Source organism: Dissoconium aciculare (assembly GCF_010015565.1).
Source record: "Dissoconium aciculare CBS 342.82 unplaced genomic scaffold K489scaffold_5, whole genome shotgun sequence".
Lineage (NCBI taxonomy): Eukaryota > Fungi > Ascomycota > Dothideomycetes > Mycosphaerellales > Dissoconiaceae > Dissoconium > Dissoconium aciculare.
Window position 1 is genome coordinate 74,807 of NW_022984955.1, and position 17,592 is coordinate 92,398.

The 17,592-nt window shown below is 51.7% G+C and overlaps 8 protein-coding genes across 8 annotated transcripts; 3 read left to right on the top strand and 5 right to left on the bottom strand.

Annotated features, from left to right (window-relative positions):
• The first annotated feature begins 30 nt into the window (after nt 1-30).
• K489DRAFT_191051 (uncharacterized protein) lies at nt 31-837 on the top strand. Its single transcript, XM_033599530.1, has one exon. It carries the CDS (start codon nt 126-128, stop codon nt 585-587), a length of 462 nt encoding a protein of 153 aa, XP_033460297.1. The 5' UTR covers nt 31-125; the 3' UTR covers nt 588-837.
• A 1,331-nt stretch (nt 838-2,168) lies between these two features.
• K489DRAFT_191048 (Spc24-domain-containing protein) lies at nt 2,169-3,270 on the bottom strand. The gene is made up of 3 exons (XM_033599529.1): nt 3,136-3,270; nt 2,689-3,080; nt 2,169-2,625 (listed from the first exon to the last, which is right to left on the bottom strand). Exons 1-3 carry the CDS (start codon nt 3,163-3,165, stop codon nt 2,451-2,453), a joined length of 597 nt encoding a protein of 198 aa, XP_033460298.1. The 5' UTR covers nt 3,166-3,270; the 3' UTR covers nt 2,169-2,450.
• A 259-nt stretch (nt 3,271-3,529) lies between these two features.
• Nucleotides 3,530-4,281, top strand: K489DRAFT_388124 (putative mitochondrial fission protein Tbfis1p; the record flags this gene model as incomplete). The annotated part of the gene is made up of 4 exons (XM_033606390.1): nt 3,530-3,551; nt 3,624-3,642; nt 3,750-3,843; nt 3,949-4,281. 4 exons carry the CDS (start codon nt 3,530-3,532, stop codon nt 4,279-4,281), a joined length of 468 nt encoding a protein of 155 aa, XP_033460299.1.
• A 1,633-nt stretch (nt 4,282-5,914) lies between these two features.
• Nucleotides 5,915-7,825, top strand: K489DRAFT_318216 (putative sodium/phosphate symporter; the record flags this gene model as incomplete). Its single annotated transcript, XM_033601293.1, has 3 exons — nt 5,915-7,575; nt 7,633-7,720; nt 7,775-7,825. 3 exons carry the CDS (start codon nt 5,915-5,917, stop codon nt 7,823-7,825), a joined length of 1,800 nt encoding a protein of 599 aa, XP_033460300.1.
• Nucleotides 7,826-10,345: 2,520 nt separating this feature from the next.
• Nucleotides 10,346-11,482, bottom strand: K489DRAFT_318390 (NAD(P)-binding protein; the record flags this gene model as incomplete). The annotated part of the gene is made up of 2 exons (XM_033601315.1): nt 10,346-10,645; nt 10,697-11,482. 2 exons carry the CDS (start codon nt 11,480-11,482, stop codon nt 10,346-10,348), a joined length of 1,086 nt encoding a protein of 361 aa, XP_033460301.1.
• A 475-nt stretch (nt 11,483-11,957) lies between these two features.
• Nucleotides 11,958-13,720, bottom strand: K489DRAFT_317879 (phosphotransferase enzyme family protein; the record flags this gene model as incomplete). Its single annotated transcript, XM_033601270.1, has 3 exons — nt 11,958-12,910; nt 12,972-13,594; nt 13,653-13,720. The coding sequence occupies 3 exons, from the start codon at nt 13,718-13,720 to the stop codon at nt 11,958-11,960; spliced, it is 1,644 nt and encodes a 547-aa protein (XP_033460302.1).
• A 286-nt stretch (nt 13,721-14,006) lies between these two features.
• K489DRAFT_191184 (uncharacterized protein) lies at nt 14,007-14,823 on the bottom strand. The gene is made up of 2 exons (XM_033599531.1): nt 14,636-14,823; nt 14,007-14,586 (listed from the first exon to the last, which is right to left on the bottom strand). Exon 2 carries the CDS (start codon nt 14,578-14,580, stop codon nt 14,221-14,223), a length of 360 nt encoding a protein of 119 aa, XP_033460303.1. The 5' UTR covers nt 14,581-14,586; nt 14,636-14,823; the 3' UTR covers nt 14,007-14,220.
• A 1,115-nt stretch (nt 14,824-15,938) lies between these two features.
• Nucleotides 15,939-17,472, bottom strand: K489DRAFT_379244 (uncharacterized protein). Its single transcript, XM_033604600.1, has one exon. It carries the CDS (start codon nt 17,370-17,372, stop codon nt 16,362-16,364), a length of 1,011 nt encoding a protein of 336 aa, XP_033460304.1. The 5' UTR covers nt 17,373-17,472; the 3' UTR covers nt 15,939-16,361.
• Nucleotides 17,473-17,592: the final 120 nt, after the last annotated feature.

The following is a 17,592-nucleotide window of genomic DNA, read 5'->3' on the forward strand; positions in this document are numbered from 1 at the left end:
CAATTTGATAGGAAATTTTGCCGGCGACATCGCCATCTCTGTGACTACACTTAATATGGGGAAATATACTCACCTCCTCGGGAGTATCGCAGAGATCGCCGCCTTCGCCGGCCATAATTTCAGTGATGAAGCTGCTAAGTCTCACGCTGCAAGTAGACTTGTTGCAAGGTGCAAAGAGATCGCAGTCGTCGCAGGGAAGTAACGTTCGATTTTGCGTCAAGGTATCGACCAACTGTCATCGACGCAAGACGTCATCCGCCAATACGAGAACATCTCGGGAATGCTACACCCAAGCAGCGATGCCGAGTTCTGGACAAGGCGTACCGACAAGATGTTCACCTTTTCATCCCGTTGTCCGTGGACTAATAGGCAGAAGAAGAGCCTCAAGAACATATGCCGCCAAATCACGAACAAGTCCAAGAAACCACCAGCTCAGTTCGGGGGCGACGGCTGTCCATGGTTCGGCCAATCTGAGCCCATGCCGGCGGACTGGTCTTGGGCCGCCCTCTTCTCCATCTGCTTCATGCGTCTGTAACGCAAGAACTTTGAATGTAACAAGTACTGGCTTCTGGAGGATACAGGGTTGACTCTCGCCTGTGAGATACTTTACCAGCTGAGTTCCTCGGACTCCCAATCAGCGCATTCTTGGGCCAGCCTGTGACGACGAAAAAGCAATTCGCAACCAGCACGGCCTGCACAGCTTGTTGCCGGCTTTCTGTCTCACCTGGTCCTGGTGACTGCTGATGTCGCTAGAGAAGGAGTTGAGTGCGCCGCTTCCAGTTCTTCGTCCAACCTTTTAGACATATATTAGACAATCCCAAAACTTTTCATTTGTCTATTTCTTATTGCTTTTGGACCGATGACAAATGTCCTTGCAGAACGAGTAGTCATGTGCATCGTGGTTCATATGCTGATTCAAGTCGTGGTGCTGTGCGCGAGGCGGAACAGGCGGAACATAATTAACCCCAACCCCAACCCTATATCATATAACCCTAATATGCATTCCAGCAAATGTCGGGATGCCACAACGTCCTGTATGTGTCGATGCAAATGGGAAAACTCGAAAGTAGTTGGAGCTATTGGCATCCGTACAGCAAGTTCGCATGTGTTATCACAATCCAAGTGGGAAGTATCTCTCGAAGCAAGAAATCTCTCACCCTCACGGGGAATGAGGATTGAGACCGTGTCGAGGGACGCAGATCCGAAACCTCACTCGCAGTTCCGCATTGAACCATCCATTCTCAGAAATCAACGATGGCCAAGGTGAAGGAGCGCTATGAAGACAACTTATTTGCTTGAAATTTGAAGAGAGGATACCTGAGATCATGATAAAACTTCATATTCGCAAATTATGAATGCTTGAAGTGATATAAAGAATTTGCAAGGCAATGTGACGTGACACTGTTTGTTTCCTGGTGCTGCTCGGCCACGTCCCGGCCTGCAATTAGCGATCGTCCTGCTTCTTATTTTTGCTTGAGGAATGCATCAAGCTACCAGCGAACATGCTGTGCCTGGTCGTGGCTCTTGTGGATGTATGGAAGGTATATTCTTGAAGGCACTGGTGAGAGCAGAAATGTTCGTCGCCGATTGAGATTGGCCTAGCGTGTTGACGCCGATCTTGTGTGGCGATGATGTCGTCATCGTCGTCGTCGTCATTGTGATCGTCTTCTCAGTTGTGTGGGATGTCAGATCCAGACGAACTTTCGTTCTCGGTGGTAGCCTCAGCGGCAGCATTAGGATCGGAATTGGCTTCCAAGATGATCTCCCAAATCTCGTGAGCTTTGTCAAGGAAGCCTTGAGGGAACTGCTCGTGCTCTTGGACAAACAGACGCACATCCTTTTCCAGTATGCGAATCGTCGTCTCGATGTGCTCCAGCGAATATGCATTATATCCAGTGCCGTCTTCGTTTTCTCGAGTGGCTAGAAGCATGTGACAGCGAGCTCTGATCATAAGTGGTAAATCAGGGTAAAGCAGCAAGCGTCCACAGTCACTGTAGGCCGCTTTGACTTCGTCAGGGAGGTCGATGTCAAATTTCGCGCTTGCAATGTTCCAGAGTGAGTAGTAGAATCGGGTGAGGTTGTAAATGCCAGGAGGACCAAGATATTCATTTGTGTCTGCCGTTTTGATGACTGGGTGAGAGTGTTTGCAAAGCTTGAAAAATGTGTGGAGACACAAGGTGATGCTGTATGGAGCGAGTGCCGCACAGGAGCGGTAGCAATATGTTTCCGCGCTCTATTGAATCACTTTGTGCTGTTACAAAGAACAGTACGTTGCGGAATGCCGAGGTAGCCGTCACCTACACAGCCCGGTTACGAATACGAGACTTGCGCCAAACAGGAAGTTTGGCTTCGCTATTACTTTGCGAAGCAGCGCGCAGTGGTAGAAGGCACACTTCAGTTCGTCGAATCAGTTGGAAGCTTGCAAGCGAAAGGAACATATGATGCGGGCTCTAGAGAGCATCCCAGAACATATTCGCCGTGAAGTTGGGCGACATCTTGCCGTCAACATTCACCACATTCACGTCTCCTCGATTTGAGTTGCGAATGATAGCGCGCGTGTACTCGCCCGTCTTTGGGTCCTGTGTCGCATCAATCCCGAGGGATCGGAAGAACTGTAGCTTCAACCTGTGAAAGCATCGTGTCAGTGAGCAAAGTCGGGTAGCTGCAAGCGATATACCGAACACTTACACGACCTCATCCACCTCGTCTTCTCCGCGCCGCGATGCGCCTTCAACACCCTCCTTCTCCAGCGTCGAAAGTTGTAGCTTCAGCGCTGCAAGCTCACCACTCAATCGCTCACTTTCGATCTCCGCGTCGTTGGCTCCCTTGGCTATCCTGAACTTTTCCGTGTCCATCTTGAGCATCTCTGCTGCGTGTCGTCCGGCATCATGGCGTTCCTCCTCGTAGTCATACTGTCCTTTGAGATTGTTGAGTTTCCGCGATAGTGTGCTCAGAATTTGTGATTGTGCATCGATGCGCATTTGTCGCGTGCTGCCCAGAGAGTGCAATGAGTCGGATATCCGTGTCAGGCTATCTTTGTCCGGCGCAATTTTGAACTGCTCTGTTGTCGCGGAAATGAGCTGTTCGAAATGATTGTCAGCAGTCTGCATGTAGACGAGCCTCCAAAAGACCTACAGTGACCGGATCTTCGTCGAAGAGCACCATCGTGAGAATGAGATCAAAGATTTTCGGTGCAGGGTTGGAGCGCCGTTTTCCAGGCTATGAGTTGTTGAACAGCGAAAGTGTGGTCGTTCAACCAGAATGCGATCGTCAATGCAAATGCCCCGCCAAATTGTCTGTGTGTTTACATCGCGTCGTAACAGCAAACAGTTGTCTCGGAGGAGACGCGCCGGCCCGAAAACCCTAAGCCGCGAACCGCACGTGAGCTCAGACCCCGATTACGTCGGTCATGCTCGCGTCAACCGATGCCATGTCGGTGGCCAAAGAAGTTCCTTCTGATATCACAAATTGATATCACAACACTAATTACCCTTGTCCTCAGAGAATCATCAAGGACACCGAAGCCATCATGATTGGCGCGAATCTTCCATGTAAGCTTTGAACCCTGTTTGAGACAACGTCACCGCGACGTAGCAGACATGACTGATCACAACATTTTTTAGATGCAGCAGATGCAGAGAGGTACGATCATTTGCGACACAGACATCGTAATGTGACAGAAGCAATCACTGAAGACCCTGATGTTGATGCGCCGTGATGATGAAATGCTGATGTGACGTTCGAATCAGTCCTTTGAAACCAGCCGAGCTTCAAGTGCTCCGGTCGCAATACGAGAAAGAAGGCGAATATGTGTCACTGCAGACCAAATTCAATTTCGCTTGGGTAAGAAGAAAATCTGATCGACATTTCGATTTGACAATCCTTGTGATGGGCAAACGGAAGCAAGTACGAGGAGAAAAAAGAAAAAAGAACTAACCAGCATCATAGGGTCTGATCAAATCCACGACCCGCGAAGACCAGCAAGAAGGGGTTCGCCTCCTCAGCGACATCTTCCGGCAAAGTCCTGACCGTCGGCGAGAATGTCTCTATTATCTCGCCCTTGGAAACTACAAACTTGGCAACTATGCTGAAGCCAGGAGGTACAACGACAATCTCTTGGATCTGGAATCGGGAAATCTGCAAGCTCAGAGTTTGCGGCAATTGATCGACGACAAAGTCAACAAAGAAGGCATGATGGGCGTTGCGATCGTTGGTGGTCTGGCCGTAGCCGCGGCCGCTGCTGCAGGTATGATCTTCAAGCAAGCCCAACGGAGACGCTGAGGATCCGAAGGACGTTGAATTGAAGGCATCACAAAACTCCTGGCAACAACAAGCGAGGTGTGGAATGGTCCGGATATTAGGGCTCATCGGAGGCGAGGTCGACTGGTGCGAGAAGTGGGTCCAGTGTCCATGGGCGTGACATAAACTTGAAGTAATTACGAATAAACGAAAACATCCCGAAGTGAGCATTCATTGCTACACTGTAACATGGCAAATACCAATTTCATGAGCGACTAGAAGGAGAAGGATTGCGAAGGCGAACCATTCACCTTCGGCCGATTGCTCATGCCAAGGTCGCAGTGACGAGCATTTCCCGTAATCGAGTTGGTGAGCCACGCTCCAGAGTCAAGATCGTGGGGTGTTGGAAAGGGTCGCGAGGGCAGGCGGGTACCGTGGGAGGTCTGGAAGGGCACGTGAAGGGGTGCAAGTCCGCATGAGATGTTCTCCATAATCATCCTCGTCCATCCAGAACGAATAGAAGCAGAGTGCATTCACAAATCTCAACGGCGTTGTCGCCCACGTGTTGGGCAATTCATTCGCTGTCGCTAAAACCGGCCGTGAACGCCGAATGTCGCAAAGTCGCCAAGGTGCATCGAGAAGGAGAACATTCGACGTGCCGCTCGAATTGCCAAGGTGCTAAAGCAGGCGAGGCATCGTGCGCGTGAAAAGAAAACAACAATTCGGCAGGGAATTGGCAAGTGGACCGGGAAGAGGTGAGGTCGGGGCCATCCGCTCTGGCGAAAGCTCTTGGCCGGGCCTTGGCAAAACGCTGCTTGATTCAACAGCAGCGAATGCTTTAAGCACGTGGGTCGGAAGCCCTTCTACTTCCAGAAGCATGCGCTTGAGAGACCAACCATACCAACTCATCAACAATGCACTTTCCACAATGTCCATGCGGTCGGGACCATTTTTACGCCACGCTATAGGACTTACCCCATGCACATAATTTTGAATTAGTTGGTATCAGAGGACTTTCATGACATGCGAACTCGAAGTCCCGGCAAGGATATTATGAAAAGAAAATCTGAAAAGAAAACATGAATGCAAATCATGCGATGATCATCTGGGTCCAATATCGATAGATCGATATGGTGCAATTGGTCTGGTCTCAGAGAATGTTGCAGGAGGTCAAACATCGTCCAATCGGGACATGCGCGATTGTATCCAGAGCATTCGGATGGGTCACATTAGTACGAGTGGCTGGCCTTGCGTACTAGCACACCCATGCAGCACAATTGCGGCAGCATCGTTCTAAAAACCGCACTACTGTCGGTGATGTGCGAACTGGGCTCAGTCGGTGGTGTATTCAACATTCTGTTTAGGAGCTATCGTGACATCCTTCGTCTCTAGTGTGCAGCCCTCTCGCCACTATGTCTGTCTGGACTCGCGTGGGCGGCCAGGGTCCGTGACATTTGGACATGCAGTTCATCCTCCCACATCGATACCACACCCTGTGTCTGCTGGGGCGCTGATGTGTATAAGAGACTCGAGGAATCTTGTTCAAAATAATCTTCCCTTAACCAGACAACACAAGAACTTCCTCAAGCAGCCTCAAGCTCCAGAGAAGTCTCTCACCTCATATTGTGATTCAACCACTGCCAATCGCGGCATACAACCACAACACTCGTTCGAAATGGCTGTCCTTTCCCAATACGACTACGTGTTCGCCATCGGCACTTTCTTTGCCATGCTCGACATCTGGAACAACGGTGCCAACGATGTCGCCAACGCCTGGGCTACCAGTGTGTCCTCCCGTTCCATCTCCTACCGATGGGCCATGGTCCTCGGTACGATCTTTGAGATGCTCGGAGCCATCACCGTCGGAGCCCGTACCGCCGACACCATCAAGAACGGTATCATCCCTAACTCTGTCTTCCGCAACAACGCTGGTGTCCAGATGCTCGCCTTCACTTGCGCTCTCGGTGCCGCCGCCTCATGGGTCATGTGGTGTACCCGCCACTCCGCTCACGTCTCTTCCACCTACTCTCTGATCTCCGCCGTCGCTGGTGTCGGTGTTGCCGTCGGCGGTGCCTCCCAGGTCTCTTGGGGATGGAACGGTGGTAAGGGTATGGGTGCCATCTTCGCCGGTCTCGGTATGGCTCCTCTCATCGCTGGTTGCTTCGGTGCCATCATCTTCGGCCTGATCAAGTACGTCGTCCACAAGCGCTCCAACCCTGCGCGCTGGGCTGTTATGACCTCGCCCTTCTTCTTCCTCATCGCCGGTACCATTTGCACCCTCTCCATTGTGTACAAGGGTTCCCCCGACCTCAAGCTCAACGCTAAGGAGCCTTGGTTCATCGCCGCCGTTGTTGTCGGTACCGGTTGCGGTCTCGGTCTTCTCTCCGCTCTCTTCTTCGTCCCTTACCTCTACTGCAAGATCATCCGCCGCGAGAACCTCCCCTGGTACATGTTCATCATGGGCCCGGCTCTCTTCTTCCGCCCTGCTCCTGCTTCCGCCGACAAGGTCGTCGTTCCCAACTACGCCGTTGTCCAGCACGACGACGAGGATGAGCACGGATCTGCCGAGACCGCTGTTGCCAGCGGCAGCGACATCTCTACCCACGAGAAGGACATGGTTATCACTGAGGTCAACACCGCTCAGGCCAACAAGACCCACGCCGAGCACCGCGCTGAGGCCGACGCCCGTCTTCACGCTAAGCTCCGCAAGAAGCGCGGTCCTCTCGGCTGGGCTATGCGCACTCTCCACGAGAACCAGATGGGTCCTGGTAACGTCTACGAGCTCCACAACATCAAGATCATCATGAAGCGTATCCCTGCTTACATCGTCTGCGGTGCCCTCTACGGTCTCAACTACGACATCCACGCCGCTCAGACTGGTATTGCCGGTACTCCCGACGGTGACCGTATGGTCCGCGTCTACGCCGGTGCCACCAAGTACGACAATGAGACTGAGTACTCCTACTCCTTCGTCCAGGTCATCACTGCCTGCACTGCCTCCTTCGCTCACGGTGCCAACGACATTGGTAACGCCGCTGGTCCCTGGGCTGCCATCTACGGTGCCTGGCAAACCGGTAACGCTGCTCAGACCAAGGCCTCCGTCCCGATCTGGCAGCTCGCTGTCCTCTCCGCTGTCCTCTCTCTCGGTCTCATCACCTATGGTTACAACATCATGCGCGTCATGGGTAACAAGATCACCTACCACTCGCCTTCCCGTGGATGTTCCATGGAGATGGGTGCCGCCATCACCGTCCTCGTCTTCTCTCAATTCGCTCTCCCCGTCTCCACCTCCATGTGCATCACTGGCGCTACCGTCGGCGTTGGTCTCATGAACGGGTAAGTTTTTCAGTCAATCCAATTCCCATGAATGTTAATAGCTAACTCTCATCGCAGAAAACTTTCGGCTGTCAACTGGCAACGGGTCACGCTCCTTGTCATCTCCTGGATCTTTACTATCCCCGTCGCTGGTACCATCGGTGGTGTAAGTTCTTCCTCTTTACAAAACGTATCACAACGAAACTGACATTGTTTCCAGGTCGCTATGGGTCTTTTCCTGAACGCCCCGTCGTTCTACCGCAACCCATAGATGGAGATTGTTCCGACGATGTTCATGAAGGTGTGGTTCAGCTTAGATACTCAAAACATGCATTAGAAGGCGCAATTGTGGGTTTAGATCATATTATACCAATTTCAATCGTTTTGACAACAAATCCACTGCGAGTGAAGCCTCGCCTATGTCCTCTCAAAGTTGTAGATTGACAAGATCGTTGCTTATCGAACGATCATCACTTCAACTATGCTGCATTTGAAGGTGCCCTCGAGTATTGCGATATCTCCCGGGCTGATGCTCAATCGGGATTAGCTTAGAATGCCGCATGAAGGACCCGCAATTACCGTTTTGAGACAAGCGCCGAAGCTAGCGTGTTCCGATACCGTCCGCCCAATGCAGACTCGTGCAGATTTCACTTCGTGCCAGTTTCGCCCAAAATCCCTCGTCAGATCTAGATTTGCTTTTGTTCTCCGCAGATAGATCCACCACAGCAGCGCACCGCGCCGCATATAACGCTCCGAAGTCTAACGATCGACATGGACGATCACAGCGACATTAATGGGTTATCGACGTTCTGGCCTCGCGTAAAAGTTGCTCGCGCGCATGCGTGCCGTTCTCAACAAATGCAGATATCAATTCGAAACCCTACCAATCAATGGCTGGCATGCGAGCGCGTGACGGGCTGATGCCAAGAGCGGGCCTTGCTTCGTATCACGGTGCATCCTTCGTGAGGGTACCGGACTGAGTAGTGTTCCTCAAGATTTGCCAGCGACTTTGCGTGCGCACTGCTTTGCGCAGTTGGCCTGAGCGCGCGCCGCATACGCCGCACTCCTGCGTATTGCTGCTCACACAAGCAAGCGTCACCTCTTGCGAAGGAATAAACACGATGGTCATAGCCCGTCGTGTTTTGTGTTGTGTGAAGGCATGAGCCATGTGCATTTGCACCTCCAAGCCACACACGTGCAAGGCGGCGAAACGCCGGTCACGACGCTTCGCTTCCCACGCCAAGGTCCCATTCTCACAGACCGCCATTCGTCTTGGCAAAACCCGCTTCAATGGCTCTGTTCCTCAGAATGCCAGCGAGTGACATGCTCATACATGGCATGCTTAGCTGGCTTCACGGTCGTACCATCATCGGAGGATTGTACTCCGATCATCACGTCGCACAGTTGCGCCAAGAGTCTGAGCAGCTTCAAGGCAGTGATGGATTTATCCGTTAGCTGCCGCCGACTTGAGGCTGTCTTTTGAGCACCTTCCATCTCGATGCCGACGTCGCATGGCTCCACACGTGGCTCTCGGGACGGCAAGCGGACACTCCCAAATTTTTAGTATGAGATCCACAGTTCTGATCAAGTGATCGAGCCTCACATCAGAAAGGTAAGCGGTGAACCTGCGAACGGTCAAGTGAGGCAATGAGGTTTGTGAATTATCGCCTCTGCGCATCATGTTGACTTCCAGCGAGAACTCATCCGACGTTCTTCCGATGTAGACGGAAGCACTCGAGATCCATCATGCAAGTCATCAGCATTTGCACACACGATGTACCACGGCGACACGCTTGAGCATTGACCTAAAGCATTCCAAGAGCGCGAGCGTCGGCTTATGTGCCCAGATCTATCGATCATGCTACGCGCCCATCGCCAACTAATCTAATTGACCAGACGGCATGCCCACGGATTGAAGATCTTTGCGCCCTCGACAGTGCCGAAACCGCAATCTGTGTGCTCGGTGAGGAGGTTCGTCTTACCGTGACCGAAAACGAGGAACTCCTACAGTCATCTTATTAAAAATCATCTTCGCATGCGCAAAGTTTTATCAGAAGGTGCTGTAGCAGAAGCTGCTGTCAACGCCACCGCTAACGCCGAAGGATAGAAGAACAAAGTCTCGCCCGAAGCCCAGGGGATAATTTGTTCTTTCTGATGTTCCTGTCGACAGCAACGGAGTTCAAATGATCGGCTATATGAAGACTAAATTCGGCATGACAACACACGAATGCTCTTGCCGAACTACTGAAGCAGACTTCTTTGCATCATGATAGCTCAGCAGTGATACCGAGGAATGTTTTCTTGCCAGACTCGGGGATTGATCTGGCTAGGAAAAGTCGACAAGATGCACCCTGCGAGTGAAGACACGACGTGATGTCGAGCGGCCTGAGAGGTTTTCCTTCTCGGTGTCTTAGCTCGACGATGGGAGCAACTGTGAACCTTTGTATCGTGAATCGCTCTTATACGGCAGTAAGATGATCAAAACCGGTCCAAACATCAAGTCACCGTGGGAAAGGCGGTCTTGTTCTAAGGCATATTGATGACCCACTAACGATGCGGACCATGGCATACCGTTCTCATTCGAGTGACTATACGCACGAAAAGATCCAGCAGATGGAAATGAGGCAACAGTCAAGTTGTCCGAACATCCACACTGATCAGTGACAGAATTCACAACGTCAGAGCTCCAATGTCAAATAGCGAGCTCGCTCCAGCGCTGTCGTCGGAAATACATGAACGTCGGGAAACGCTTCTGATGACTATCTCTCATTTTCGTTATATACAAGTTACACTACAATTTGCTCTTCACCGAGCTCGCGTCCGCCAACTCAATCACCAATTTCCCGAGCTGGCTTCCATTCTTCATATCCTCGAACAGACCGTTGATTTCAGCCAAGTTTTCGATGCCCTTGACCGACCGTGAGACCAGAGGTCGAAGCTTGTGCTCGTTGACGAATCGCACTAACTCCGCAAACTCCTTGCGGGAACCCATCGTCGAACCTCGTAGTTCAATGTTCTTGAGGACTGCGGGCATGCTCCAGTTCATCTTCGGTGATACGGTCATACCATATTGTGAGATGACACCCCCGTTCTACGAATTGTCAGCCGAATGTCAGAATGAAGACTGGGTTGCATTGCCTACCTTGAGCAATTTCACACCCTGAGCAACCACCTCACCCGCTGCACCGTCAATGATGGCATCGAGCTTCTTGCGGTCCTTTGGAAGCAATTCCTGTAGCTGCTTCTCCCATCCTTTCTCTTTATAATTGACGCCACCTTTAGCTCCAAGTTCTTTCGCTTTTGCGATCTTCTCAGCGCTACTGCTGGTGACATAGACATTCGCACCAATCGCCACCGCATACAGCAACACCAAAACCGCAACGCCACCGCCAATGCCGGTGATGAGAATATTCCTTCCAGCCTTCGCATTTCCAGACTTTGTAACCAAAGCCCGCCACGCTGTCAACCCGGCCAGCGGCAGAGCAGCAGCTTCAGCATCGAACAAATGCGCCGGAGCCTCTTCCAGCTCCGCAGCATCAATGCAGACTTCCTCGGCCGCCGTGCCCAGAGGATTTAACTTCGTACCACCGAGAATGGAATACGCTTCCTCAGGGCCCTCGACATCATCCTTCCACCCTGCACCCGGGTTCAAAATGACCCGCTTGCCAGCCCATTTCTTCGCTTCGGCAGAATCGCCGGTTCGGACTACAATTCCAACGCCATCAGCGAGTAGTGGGACTCCGAATGCGATTGCGCCGTAGAGAGCCTGGCGGATGAATAAGTCGCGGTGGTTCAGCGCTGCGGCGGTGATTTTCACGACGACTTGGTTGGGTTTCGGTTGCGCCGTTGGCTGGTCGATGATCTTGAGAGGGTAATAGACTTTGCCGGGTTTGCCCTCAACTTTTTCAATAACGAGAGCTTTTGGCATGGTGATATCCTTGAATTACAGAGGATTACAATTGATGGGTGTGGAATTGCTTGGATGACTCTGATTAGATTTCTGATTATATAGAAGGTTAGATCTATTGCCCTGCAGACGGCAAGCTCAGAAGCACGTCTTCGGCTTGATCGCCAATGCTACTCGCATATGATATCATTTCTGGTGTTGCTGGACCATCAAATGTTAGTGCCTCAGGCATTAAAATCAATGCCGAGGCTTTCAAAGGTGTTGCTTACTAATTAGCAAGGAGATAACGAGACTACCATGAGCAGTGGGAGACAGTCAAAGATCCAATTTCCACTGCCAACATGAGCATATCCATTATTACTTGTATAGAACAGGCTGCGAAGACCTATGCGGTTTGTTCGATGGGAGTGCTGCTTCATGTAGGTAAACTGGATCTGCCGCCAGAGTTCGTCCAATTCTAATCTACATCACGACTTGCGACCCAGCCGACAGCCGTTCATTCTGCATGGTCGTCGAAGGAGAAGTGATCTCGAATCGCGATACGCTCCTGTTCCGTTGTGCACTCCTCCAGAAGCTTCTGCTTGATCAAATCTCTCACTTGCTTCGCCTGCTCCAGACGTTCGTCATTGGGCACCCAGCCCTGACTGTCAATTCCGATGACCTCTCGCATCTCCTCCAGTTCCTGTTCTTTCTCTTCTTGGAGCGCTATGGCCTTCAGACACGAATCGATCTGATGATCATTATATTGAACCGGTGCATTATGGTCGTTGTGCTGTGCGGTGGAGTCCTCTTCATCAATGGCCATCGGCCAGCGACGCACGACCTCGATCAGAATATGCTCCAGTTCAAGCGAGTTCCCCTCCCAGGGAGCGGAAGCGCGATCGAAGAGTTTGGCGCGAAGCATGACGTTTTCATCTCGCAAGGCGTCAAAATGGGTTTCCGAGAGCTTGAGGGTGAGAGCGCCATAGTAAAAATGAACCAGTCGTTTCCGCATTGTCTCCCGTGCTTCATTCTGCGCATCCTCATCGAGCGTATCAAAGTTGTCAGGTAATTTTGTATCGGGTCGCTGCAAGGTTTCAGACACCAGATCGCCCCAATTCTGGTAATGCTTGGGAATACCGGCGCACAGCGCGAGCGGTAAAATGACGGTATGCTGCCAATCGATAATCCCAACAATGTCGTACTCGTCGTTCACCAAAATATTGCTCGGCGAAAAATCGGGATGGCGCAAAGTTGGACGCGCAAATCTGTGATCGTCATTGATCGAAAGCCCAGGCGTAATCTTCAGGTAGTCGTTGAGCAAGTTTGCATGACGTTGAGGTTCTTGCAGCTTGAAGCCCTGTAGCTCGCGCAATGAAGGCTCGACATCATGTCGTGGCTTTCCGTACTGCTTGCAAAAGGCTATTTCTCGCTTCGCCACCGCTTCAAAACATGACTGAAAATCGGTCCCTAGAAAAAGTGTTCAGCGATTTAACAGTCTATCCATGAAATTTTTGCCCAGGAAACGTACATGGGCCGCGATCCACCTCGAGTGCTGCTCGTTCTCTATACCACCATGCATAAGCTGCGCTGGGCCCGACGACAAGCTCGCCTTCGCCCTGCAGACTTGGACCAAGACTGATACCAGGATTTCCGCTGGGAAGATCATGACCGAAGTACAAACTTCCGTACGCGGGAAGCTGAATTGCCAGTAATTTCTTCTCTAGGGCCAGGAGTTGCTTCATGACCTTCATAAGGGTTTTGTTTGGGAGCGAGAACCACTCATCGCCGAGCGATCGACCCTCCATCTTTTCGAGCAATATGTACGGGGTCTTCACGGGATTGTCGGATAGAGGACTGTAGCCGTAAACCTTTGGAACCGGCAGTCCTTGAGCGCGGAGAAACGTCAAGGTCGCGGCCTCGCTTGCCACTGAGTGACGAAGAGGAGCTTCCATGTTGAAAGGTAATCTTGCTAGGATTTTGAAGCCGTCCTTGAATGTTGCTTGGATGATGCGATTGAAGCCGCCTTCGGCAAACTTGTCGACGGATTCAACATCTGCCCGGTCCCGGTTCAATGCATGGCAAATGGCGTTACTCAGTTCGCTCGGACAGAATAATGATTGTCGCTCTCGCATACGAGCTGGCTCATTGAATCTTGACATTTGTTAGATTTTGTTGTCCGCGTGCAACGCCTGGGCAAGCCTAGTCTCACAGAAATCTTCCACTTGTGTATTCAAAAAGGTCAGATCCGTATGTTGGGAGCTTCGCCGCTGTAGCCATGTTGCGAATGCTTGTTGCTGACCTGAAGAGCCGCATTGTTGCGTTCATAGTGCCTTGTGCCGGACATCGATGCATATATATATAGACGAAACTGAATGCACGCACACTCGGGGCGTTTTACATATATTTTACATGCGCCCGGGCGCGCCCTTGAATATTCCGCCTTCTCGGTCATCACCGACTGGCGCTGGCGGCAACACGGGCGCCAGCTGGCCATTGCGGCGTGCACTCCGACTTCAGACCAATCACGCACATTTTCAACATGATCAATTTTGAATACTCTATTCCCATCCATGGATACTTTCATCATTAAATCGGTAAGGTCACCTGAATTATTCCGACCAACGATTGCGGGTGTGCAAAATTCTTTGATCGTAGGATTCGAATACTTTAACGCGTCTGATGAGATGAGTGTGCACGTGTTAAAACGAGTCTTTATTGAAACATGGGGGGCCGGCGGTCATCGCCTCGTGCCAGCGATACGCTGTCAAAGCCAACAATCACTCGATCTCATCTTGGACATCATCAAAAGCTTGCGCCACATCGTCCTTCGTGCCTGAATCGGGGACCTTGATCGTAGCTATTATAGCATGCGTACCCTTTCCTTTGCTGTGTTTCTCCCTCCACACCTTCCATGATTTCGGAATCTTGTCTCCGGCATTGACTTGCACCTGGAAACGGTGGAACTTCTTGCCATCTTCGATAACGTGTCCAGCGTAGTCGAAGCGCACACCCAAACTCTCGAGATCCCTCGCAGTCTTGGGGAATGCTGTTAAGTGCATCCCTACTGTAGGGTTCAGGAGCTTTTTGTAGCCTCCTTGGAGCACGAAGTCCTTGACAATTTTCCACTTGTTAGGCATTGTGGTCTAGGCATCGATTAGAATACAGCCACTGAACGATGATCGGCTGCCTTACCTTTTGTCGATTTGCTCTGAAAGCGGAAGCAATTGTAAGGGCAATGGTATAGCTTGGTTCGGTGAGCGCGGATGAAAATCAAGCTGATGTTCTTTTGTAGAATATCGAGGGCAATCTTGCGCGGTTTTATACAAGGTTGAGGCTCATCGTACTCTCGAGCAGCGAGCAGTACAAATTCATTCGCGCCGCCTATTATTCCATCGAGCTGGTGGACTCTGCTGGACTGCCATTTGATAGGCCTAGAGTGAGCTATATCCAAGACTGGCTCACCCTTCCGAAGCATGAATGAGGCACGGAGAGCGCTTCGTTGTTGCCTTGCGCTGTCTCCTCAGGTGACTTCGCATCGAGATACATCCTGTCAGAGAATCTCAAACGGATACATGCTAGCCGGCATATTTCATACAAAGAGCGAACGCTAATTGTCGCGGAGTTTGCTCAACAGGACAGAAAGTCTTCGGTCCACCCGGTGCCCTTGTCGCTTTCGCTCCTCGCACGTTTCTGACTTTTACCACACGGCGCCTCGCCCAAAGCATCACCCTGTGTTCTCTATTTATACATCGATGGTCTCCACAATTTGATGACGTCCATCCAATCCAAAACGTGCTCATATCACTGCGCTGGAACAGACACAAGACACGTCCAAAGTTGGAGCTTGGTTGCGGCCGCCTGAAAGCGGCACAGTGAATTAGCGCCGTAGGCTCGAGCTGCAACCATCATACCCTAGGTCTATGCTTCTTCTATATCGCCATTGTTCGGATGGCTAAGAACTTCCTGTAAGCTTTTTGGTAATAATTAATATGTAAGCCTTAGTAAAAACGGTAACTATATAGAACGTATCAAGATAAGTAGACTAGTAGTATCAGGCGACTGCGGAACCCGTTGATGACCCACCAGAATTCTTGGAGGCTGTCAGTCTAGCATGATCCGATCCGATCATCAGCATTTCTGGAGCTCACCGACAGCGACCACGGCACTCAGATGGGGCCTCTGACGGTCGTAGCGAGTAATCTGGCCCAGAACTTTATCCACGAGCTGACAACTGCTCAGAGCGCAAGAAGAGAGCTGATATTGGAAATCTGCTGCAGATGCAGACAAAATGTCTAGACTACTCGGAGATTTTGTGATCTTGCCACCAGGTTCCAAATTGTAGAGCAGGGTGATTCATATAAAGTTCGCTTTTCCATAGTAAGCAGGAGGATGTTTCACAGCAGTAGGAAGGTTAGCAGCGGAAAAACGCCATAATGTGAAGTCCACAAACTGCATTGGATCGCTCGTCGAACAACTACACAGGTAAACAATTAATGCAGTATTATTTAGTAGTACAAGCAGCGAGACAGGGCTTCCAAACGAGTACCTGTTTGTATTTTGATTAGTGGGGAGGATTTCGTGAAGTATAGGACTACCGGGATATACCACTTTCGGAGGCAGGCTTCCGTCTTCACAAAGTTCGAAAAAGACCCTGATGCGAGGCCACCACGGCACAATGTAGATACACCTTCTTCCGGCGCTGGGGACACGAGGTCGCTTCTACGAACCCCGGGCCGCTTGCATTATGATATCAAGGGACACATCCGGGTATAGGCGGTGGTCGTAGTCAAGCAAAGTGCTCCGATCATACAAAACGTAAAGCGTACTCCCTGTTCGAAATAGGAACGAGCGTCCGCATCCTTCTCAGCGGACCAGATCGATTTCGGGCGCTCCAACAATCATTTCATCTTTGCCTGCTTCACCTCCTACCAGCACCATTTCCATCCACATTGACCGTCCCCGCCGACGAAGATCCCGTCCTCTCACTCCCCGCCTCATCCCACAACCCTCGACTCTCCCCCTCAACCTTCCGCATAGCCTCCGCAACACCCTCCAAGCGGCCCACAACCTCCCGCACGCCCGTCGCGACTTTGCGGAAATACTCCTCGTTCGCGGCCCGGCGCTCGTTGGCGCGCTGAATATCGCGCGCTGTGGCGTCTTCGAGGCTGGGGGCTGCGCTGGAGAAAGGAGGGGGTGTGGAGGTTGTGGCGGTGGTGGGTTCGCTGGGGAGGGCGGTGGAGGTGCTTGTTGTTGGGGAGTCATCCGTGGTGGTGCCAGGATTGAGATCCGCGGGGCCGTGTTGGCGGGATTGCTGGGGGCGGTGGAGGGTCGGGCCCGCGGAGATTTCATCAGCTGGAGCAGCAGCAGTAGCGGAAGTAGGCGTAGCCTCGCCACTATCGTTTTCGCCGCCCGGGAATTGGTGATGATGACGATCCTCACTCCCTCGGCCCCAGGCACGAGCGAGCAGAATCTGGGCGTCGCGCAGGTCGTCGAGGGCGCGGGTGTGGCCGTCGCTGAAGACGTGTGTTGCGGCCGAGGGGTGTGCTGTGCGCTCGACGGCTGAGAGGGTGCTTTGCATGGCGCGCCATCGAGTTTCGAGATCGCGCTCGCCAGCGGGACTGAAGATTGAGGCTTGCTGGCGGGAGTTGCTTAGCTGAGGTTTTGTGGAGGTAGCTTGGGTGTTGTTGGTGTTGCGATATGATGAGGAGGATGGTGCTGGATCGATGCCGGTAGGTGCATTATTTCTGAAGGCGGGATCTGCTGTTGTTGAAGGTCGCAGGATAGAAAGTTGAGAAGCGTTTCGTGATGCCGAAGGAGGTCCGACGAACAATGTGGGAGCCGGTGGTCTCTTGGGCTTCGGAATGTTATTGTTTGTAGTGGTGGCTGTTGCCGGAGATGCTGCGCTCACAACCGGCGAAGAAGACGACATTCTTGCAATTTTCGACGCTAGTTTCGACAATTCGATGCTCTCATGGGCTTGATGACAGGCAATACTTCTCTTGTACTGATTATTGTTGGGAGAACTTGTCGAACGTGCTAACACTGCCCCCAGCAATGCGCGCCTCTTTAGGACGTGAGGTCCACTAGCTTCCAACCATACAAAGTCGCGATCAGCCTCGTAACACGGCTTTATTCGAGCTCAAGTGAAG